The 8,808-nt window shown below is 52.2% G+C and overlaps 1 protein-coding gene across 1 annotated transcript in view; it reads left to right on the top strand.

Moving 5' to 3' along the window:
* The window catches only part of LDLRAD2 (low density lipoprotein receptor class A domain containing 2), a 17,236-nt gene that overhangs the window by 7,382 nt on the left and 1,046 nt on the right, over nt 1–8,808 (top strand). Inside the window, exon 3 of the mRNA XM_006145419.1 lies at nt 2,351–2,467. Coding sequence (XP_006145481.1) covers nt 2,351–2,467 — 117 coding nt within the window. The remainder of the gene's footprint in view (nt 1–2,350; nt 2,468–8,808) is intronic.

Raw genomic sequence — 8,808 nt, 5'->3', positions numbered from 1 at the left:
TCTGGTGAGCACACACGCCCTATAGCGAAAATCTCTCTCAAAAAAAAATTATTTATTTAATTTTGTTTATTATTATTGATATTTTAAAATTTTTGCTATAGGGCACATGAGCTCACCAGAGAGAGGGAGAGGGAAACTGAGAGAGAGATGCAGAGAGAGAGGGAAACTGGGAAAGCAAACTGCCAGGTCTAGGACTCGAACTGTGGTCAGCCACATGGAAGTCAGCAGCTCAGTCACCACATCACCTGCTGGCCTCTAACAAAGTGACTCTTGCAGCTTCAATCTTATGAAACTGAGAGCAAGCTTCTTCTTTTTTTCCCCTATAGGGTGTATGTGCTTGCTCGAGAGAATGAGAAAGTTAGAAATCACCCACCACGCCACAGTTCCTTGTCCATTGTCTTCTTGGGATTTGGGACATGCATGCGCATGTGCCCAGCATGATTTTCAAGCTGCTGGGCCTGGGACTCGAACTGCACAGGCTGCCATGTGGGACCCAGAACCTTAATCTCCATGCCACCTGCTGGCCCGGGAGCAAGCATTTTTTCCATATGACTCCAGCAAAAGTCCTGGAGCCAAATTTGATTGGGTCATGTGACAGCACCCATAACCAGGAAATGGAATGTTCTGATTAGCCAAGCCTGAGAGCCATCTCCCCCCCTGAGCCATGGTGTTGGTCAGTGCCACCCGAACCAGCATTTCTCCACAGAACGGGATGCTGGGTAAGCCAACCTGCCTGCCACGCCCTGGTCACACAGCTCTGTCACCTGTGTGCGTGCTCACTTCTTTCATAACTATTTAAAAATTTTTGCCAGAGTGTGTACCTTCACGACAGAGAGACAGAGAGAAGAAAATGAGAAAGGGACATGGTCATGCCACAGTCCTTTCTCCTCCAATTTTCCCTCCTTTCTGGGTTTTTAAGCCACCAGATCCGAGACTCGAACTGCGCAGCTGGCCATATGGGGTTCTGCCTTAGCCCCCCATGCCACAAGCTGGCCACCTTTCATAGCTATCAGCTGAGCACCTGCTGTGTGCCAGGGGCAGTTCTCATGCTGTTCTAGGCTCCAGGGAGACCGCAGTGAACAAAAGAGAAGTCCCTCCACTCCTGGAGCCGGGGGTGGCGAGACAGCCGTAAGCAAGCAAGTGCACCCATGTCCTGCGGGCAGCGCTAAGTGGAGTGAGGGTTTGCTTGGAGGGCTCGGGGTCACTGGGACACTGAAGGGTGCATGCACACACCATGCAGGCACACACGCACACCCACTGTGTGCTACGATGCCCATGAGTCAGCCTGCCTGGGACTTACAGACCCTCCGTGTAGCCCTGGTCAAGTAACCTAGACTTCTGTGCTTTAGTTATCTCAAAAAAAAATTTTTTTTTTTTGTAGAGATTTTCACTGTAGGGCGCGTGCGCTCGCCAGACAGACAGAGAGAGACATTAGAGACAGAAAGCGAGAAATCACCCCCCAGGGGGGATGGTCACGCCGCAATCCCTTCTCCTCCATTCTCCTCTCGGGATCTTGGGCATGCACGCACACGCGCCCGGCGTGAGTTTTAAGCCACCGGGTCCGGGACACGAACCGCGGTCGACTACGTGGGAGTCCAGTGACATAGCCATTACGCTAACTGCTGGTTCCCCCCAAAAAAAATTTTTTTAAAGAATAATTTATTTATTTTATTTATTCATTCATTTATTTTAATTTGACCAGAAAGAAACAGAGAGAGAGAGAAAGAGAGAGAAAGTGAGACAGCAAGCCACCACCCCAGTCCAGGACTAGAACCACAGAAGACCTTGCAGGAGTATGTCCAGCACCTTAACCACCACACCACTGCTGGCCCCGAGTTATCTCAAAATTCTTAATAAAATGAAATGATTCGTTTAAAATATTATTTGTTTATTTATTTATTATTTTAATTTGACCAGAGAGATACAGAGAGAGACAGGGAAAGTGGGAAAGGAAGCCTCCAGGTCTAGGACTCAAACTGCAGACAGCCATGTACTAGTCCAGCATCTTCACCACGTCACCTGCCGGCCCCATTACATTAAATTCTTAATAACAGAATTCCCCCCATACGGTTACTGTGGGAACTAGAGAAGCCGGTATGGGGAACGTTTGGAAGCGTGTCTGGCACAGAATAGGAGCTCAGTAACGTCAGCCATCCCCACCACAGCCGCCGTCACCACCGTCCTTCCTGCTCTGCGCCGCTCTCCCCGTGGGGTGCACACACGTTTGCACACACGGCAGCAGCTCTCCCCTGCTCCCTCCTCTCAACACTCTCACAGTAAGGCCACACACCCCGTTGTATCGTTGGCCTGATCCAGAGTCTTCATCTCAGGCTTCTCCTTGTGACCCCAGGGTCTTGTGGTGCCTACTTCCGCTGCCGGAACAGCAGGTGCATCCCCCCGAGCCTGGTGTGTGACCGCTGGGGCGTGGACAACTGTGGTGATGGCAGTGACCAGGGCTCCTGCACAGGTCAGTGATGGGTGCAGCTGGGAGGGGGCCTGGCCCTGCCTTCCCCCCACCACCGGGGCAGGGTCCCGGGGAGAGGTGGGGGTGGGGCACTGCTGAGAGCTAGGTGAGAGAGACAAGCAGACCAAGGGCCTGAGGGTCAGCGGTTAGAGCAAGAACGAGCTAGGAATGCCCTAGCGTTGCCCTAATGAATGCCCTAATCCAGCGTCCCCAGATAGTGACCTAGAGGGCAAAACTCCTCCTGACTGGGATCTGGGACGCAGCCCCTTTCCTCCAGGGGAGGGATGGGGGCTGGCTCTGCACTGCTCTGCAGAGGTCAGATCCCACATGGTGACTATGACTTTTTTTTTTTTTTTTTTTTTTTGAGAGGTTTTTGCTATAGGGCATGTGCGCTCGCCAGAGAGACAGAGAGATAGAAAGCGAGAAATCACTCCCCAGGGGGGATGGCCACGCCGCAATCCCTTTTCCTCCATTCTCTTCTTGGGATCTTGGGCACGCACACACACGCACCCGGTGTGAGTTTAAGCCACCAGGTCTGGGACTTGAACCGCGGGTCGACTACATGGGAGTCCAGCAACATAGCCATTATGCTAACTGCTGGTCCTGGTGACCATGATTCTAATCTCCAGTCGAGTCAGCCTGAAACATGCCAGAGTGCCCAGGATCAAACCGGCTGGAGGGTTGGAGGGCTGGAGGGCAGGGGTCGCGGCGTGACCAGACCCTGTGGAAGATGCCCATCTCCCTCTCTATGACACGTGTGTGTACCCACTCTGTCACGAGTAAAGGAGAAGAGGAGAGACGCTGGCTAACTGGACATGGGGGCCTCAGCCTGGGCTGACCGATGCCCCTCTGCGGGCCCTGAGTGTCCCGTAAACACGGACCTGGAAAACCACGAATCCAGTCTGAGCCTTCATTTTATAGGCAGGAAATGACTTGCCCAAGGTCATAAAGCCAGCAAGTGATGTGAGCAGGAGTGATCTCTGCAGACGGGCAGGGGGTGGGGTGAGGTACGGGAATAAGGGGGACCAGAATTGACCACTGGGAATAACCTTCCGGGGGTTCCCAAAATCCAGAGTGGGATGGAGGCAGAGCTGCCAGGTACGGCCGAACGGGTTGTTCACTGCAAAAAGCACCTAGCTGCGAGAAGGCCCAGCCTCCAGGTCCCCACATGCTCACCTCCCAAGCCGCTTCTCAGCCCCTTCGAAGGTGCCTGGCTATTTCTCCAACACTCTATGCTCGGTGCCATGAGGCCCGTTCCTCTGTGCCCGTCTCCACCCCGCTCACTCCCTGGTCTCAGTCCCAGGCTAGCTGGACCCTGAACTCCGCTGTGTAGATCCTCCATCCGTGTAAGTGGCACGGTGAAGGTAAGTCCCAGCTCAGCCACGCTGCTGCACCCGCCCCTCGGCAGGCCCCCTCACTATGGCCATGGCCATGGCCACTTCACCTTCCAGGGGCTGGGGCCTGGACCGTGGAGGGAGTCACTTCACTGCTAGTTCCTCTCACGCACAACCCGGTCACCAGCAGACCTCGCACAGCTGCTCTGCTGCCCCTGGCCCAGCCGCTGCCAGCTTCTCTGGATTGCTGTGGTACCTCCAGAGCCGGTCTCCTGTCCCTGTTCTTTGCCCCTCTAGTATATTCTTCCCATGGAAGTCTAGTGGAACTTTCTTTCTTCCTTTTAATAAACTTGATTGGGGCCAGCAGGTACCGGACTCCCTCATGGTCAACCACAGTTCGACTCCTAGACCTGGAGGGTTGAAATACACCAGGTGCATGTGTGTGTGCCCCAAATTCCAGAATGGAGAAGGGACTGCAGCATGGCCATCCCCCTTGGGGGGTGTCTCTCTCTCTCTGTCTCTCCAGCAAGGGCACATGCCCTATAGCAAAAATTTCTTAAGAAAAAAAGAAACTGTTTTTATGTATTCAATTTTTTTTTTTTTTATTCAAGATGGAGCACGTGAGCCTGCATGAGAAAGACAGAGTCGGAGTGAGAGACCCACCTCAGGGTCTGGTCAAGCCATGGTCCTCTCCGCCCTCCAGCCTGTCGGACCTTGGACACGCCCAGTGTGATCCAGGTGGCCTGGCCTGGAGATTTGAACTGTTGCTGTGTGGGATCCAGCTTTGCCTGAGCAGTGCATTGCTGCCGTGCCCTGAAACTGGCCTATAAACTTTATATTTTTAGAGTAGTTTTAGAAAAAGAATTGAGAAAACAACAATAAAAAAAAAAATAGGAGAGAGAGAAAGGCTGGCCCATGACCTAGTGGTTAAGGGGACTGGACCCCACAGGACAAACTGTGGTTCAAACCCTGGCCTTAGGAACTTGCAAACCGCGTTAGTTACATGGGGATACGGCCCAAATCCCGACAGGATGGAGACAGAGAAGGGATTGTGGTGTGACCACAGCCCATGTGGGGAAGGGGTGCTCTCTCCCTTTCCTTCTCTGGAGAGTAGTGTCTGTCGCTGTCTTTCTGTTTTTGCTATTGGGCGTGTGCACTTGCCAGAAACAGAATGAGAGAGAGAGAGTAGAAATCACCCCCTTGGGGGATGACCACACCGTAATCCCTTCTCCCCTATTCTCTCAGGATTTGGAGCATGTATGCGTATGCACTTGGTGTGATTTTCAAGCCACCGGGTGTGGGACTCGCACTGTGGAATCGGCCATGTGAGATCCAGTGCCTTAAATTCCATGCTACCTCCTGGTCTGACCTTGATTTTTTTTTTTTTAAGTTTTTTGTCTTAGGACACACGTGCTTACAGGGGTGGGGGAGAGTCAGAGACAGTGAGAGGGGAAGTGAGCAATTGCCCTGCATGTGGGCATGCATGCACAGGAGCCTGGCATGATATTGAGTCCACTGGGTCCAGGATTCGAACCGTGGTAGACCATGTGAGAGTCCAGTGACATACTGCTGTGCCATCTGCTGGCCCTTACCTTGATAGCTGTGAGGAGGAATGGTCAGCCCACTGTGGGAACTCATCTGTTTTCCTGACAAGACAGGAGCTACAGGTTGTCTAAAAATATAAAGTTTATAGGCCCACAGAGGTCACGTGCCATTTGCACCACGCTCTCGGAAGGTAACGCGCTGGACGTGGCTCGTGACTGTGGACACTGGCCTTGGTCACTGAGGTCAGTTGGTCTCTCCACTGCCTCCCCTTTCCATATGTACTCTTTGGAAGCCACCATGTGCAGCCCACGCTGGGAGGGAGTCATGCTTCCTCACCAGGAGGCCTTTAAAGCACTCCAGCCTGTGGCCTGGTGGTTGGGGAACTGGATCCCACATGGCCACTCATGATGTTTGAATCTCAGACCTGGCAGCTTGAGAAACACGTCAGATGCGTGTGTGTGCATGCCCCGCACCCCCAGATGAGGGAGACGTGGAGAAGGGATTGTGATGTGACCATCCCCTGGGAGGGCGCGGGAAGAGGGTGCTTCCTCCCTCCTCTCTCAAGAGTGTATGTGCTCTTTGGTCAAAACAGTGGTAGGGGCCGACAGGTGGCATGGTGGTTAGGGTGCTGGACTTCCACATGGCCAACTGTGGTTTGAATCCTGGACCTGGAGGCTTGCTTTCTCGCTCTACTTCTCTCTCAATCTGGTCAAACTGAAGAATAGTAATAAATAAATTAAATTAAATGAACAGTTCTTTTTTAAAAAAATAACCTTCATTAAATCATGTCTTGCCCAGAAGCCCCCACCGACTTCTCTCTCAAGGAAAGCAAAGCCTTCCAGAGGCCCAAAGGCCCTGCACGGCCTGGGCCTGCCGACTCCCACTTGCCGCAGCCCTCCCCATGCCAGCCTTGTCCTGCTGTCCGGCCTCTCTCTGCACTGGCTGTGTCCCCCTCCCCACCTGGAGGACTTTCCTTCGGAGCTGCAGGTTCACTCCTTTGGTCCTCATAGGTCTCTGCCTCTCTCTCACTCGGGAGGTTCTTTCCTGACCCCTTTGTGTAAAAATAGCAACCCATGTCCACCCACAGCTGAAGGGATAAACAAAAACGTGGTCTACTATACAATCCACTCTTGCAAAGGGAGGGGATTCTGACGCAGCTATGAGATAGACGAGCCTTGAGGACACCAAGCTAAGTGAAACAAGCTGGTCACAGAAAGACAAATTCTGTGTGCTTCCAACACGAAGCACCCCGTGTAGCTGGAGTCAGGGTAGAACATGGCTACCAGGAGGGGCCCGTGGAAGGGGAGTCATTGATTAATGGTGCTGTGGTCGCAGAAGGTGGTGATGGTTGCACAACGCATACACTTAATGCCACTGACTTACACACTTAAGTGGTAACGTGGTAAATGTTAGGGCCAGCAGGTGGCATAGTTAAGGCACTGGACTCCTACATGGTTGACCATGGTTTGAGTCTTGGACCCACGGCTTGAAAACCACATCAGCTGGGGACAGCAGACGGTGTAACGGTTACGTTGCTGGACTCCTACATAGTCGACTGAGGTTCGAGTCCTGGACCTGGCAGCTTAAAACACACTGGGCACATGAGCGTATGTGCCCAAGACACTGAGAGGGATGGACAAGGGATTGTGGCATGGCCATCTCCCCTGTAAGTTGATTTCTCACTGTCTGTGTCTTTCCAGTGAGTGCACGTGCCCTATAGCAAAAACCTCTCTCTAAAAACAATTAAAAAAAGAAAAGAAAAGAATAGTCACACTGGTGTGTGCGCACGCATGCCAAAAAGCCCTAGAGGAGGATGGAAAGGGGATTGTGGTGTGGCCATCCCACCTGGGGGTGATTTCTCTTTCCCCCTCTGTCTCTTTCTATCTCTCTGGTGAGTGCACATGTCCGATGGCAAAAACCTAATTAAAAAAAATGGTAACCATCTGTGCATTTTACTACCACCAAACAAAACGAACTGTCCCCCAGGTGACATGCCCTGTTCCTTGCTGGGTTTCCCCCATAACACCCATCCCCACGCGTCACACTGGGGTTTCTCCCCCCACGTTGTACTGTAAGTTCTGGAACTGCAGGTTCCATGAAGATATTTATGTCCATGTTTTTTTCTCTTAATTAATTAAATTAATTTATTTTAATTTGACCAGAGAGGTACAGAATGAGAAAGAGTGAGAGAGATGGAAAGTGAGAAAGCAAGCCACCAGGTCCATGACTTGAACTATGGTTAGGCCATGTGGGAGTCCAGCACCCTTAGCCACCACGCCACCTGCCAGCCCCTATGTCCATGTTGTCACCACTGTATCCTCCCAATCCCTAGAGCACTGTCTGGGGCAGACGCTTAAGAAATACTAGTCAAATGAGTGGAAGAACGAGGCTCTCAGGGCCCCAGTGTCCTTATCTGTAAAATGCGGGTGAAAACCCTAAGCTTTCGGATGGAGCTGTCCTGTGGGGAGAGCGCCTAGCACACGGCATGGTGCTTAGAGCACAGGCAAGGTCAATACATACAGTCTCCTCTTTATTTCCTCTTTATTGCCAGAAGGTGCATGTGCTTGAGAGTGAGCAAGTGAGAACCCGCTAATGGGGTGTGATCTTGCTATAATGCTTTTTCTCCATTTCTCCATTCTGTCAAGATTTGGGGCATGCATATACACTGGTATTTTTCAATCTGACTGGGCCAGGATTTGAACCACGGTCGGCCTCATAGGATCCTGATCCCTGCACCCAGGGCTTAGCCACTGCACCATGGGGCTGGCCTTCTCCCTTTTTTTCTTTTAGTTTGCTGTAGGGCACGTGAACTCCAAATGAGAGCAGGGGTTGGCGGCAAGAAAGCAGAGGTATGGCCATACCACAATCCCTTGTTTAGTCTCTCCTCGGGATTTTGGGCAAGCATGCAAATGCACCCAGCACATTTCTCAAACTGCCTGGTCCAGACCTTGAACTGAAGTCAGCCATGTGGATCCAGCTGCCTTAACCACCACACTGCTGCTGCCCCCTGCCACCTTAAGAAGTGGCTCCATTCATGGGACCAGCAGATGGCGTAATGGTTACATTGCTACAATCCCACATGGCTGACTGCAGTTCGAGTCCTGAATTGGCAGCCTGAAACTCATGCCAGGCATGTGTGCATGCGTGCCCCAAATCCTGAGAGAGTGGAGAAGGGACTGTGGCGTGGCCGTGCCCCCTGGAGGTGATTTCTCGCTTTCTGACTAAGTCTCTGTCTCTCTGGTGAGAGCATGTTCCCTATAGCACAAATGTCTCTTTAAAAAAAAAAAAGAGAGCAGGGAACCAGCAGTTAGCGTAATGGCTATGTCGCTGGACTCCCACGTAGTTGACCGCGGTTCGTGTCCCGGACCCGGTGGCTTAAAACTCACGCCGGGCATGTGTGCGTGTGTGCCCAAGATCCTGAGAGGAGAATGGAGGAGAAGGGATTGCGGCGTGACCATCCCCTCT

This window comes from Tupaia chinensis, unplaced genomic scaffold, assembly GCF_000334495.1.
Source record: "Tupaia chinensis unplaced genomic scaffold, TupChi_1.0 Scaffold000146_1, whole genome shotgun sequence".
NCBI lineage: Eukaryota > Metazoa > Chordata > Mammalia > Scandentia > Tupaiidae > Tupaia > Tupaia belangeri.
Note: the sequence above shows the minus strand (reverse complement) of the source record. Positions and strands in the feature narration are given on the sequence as shown.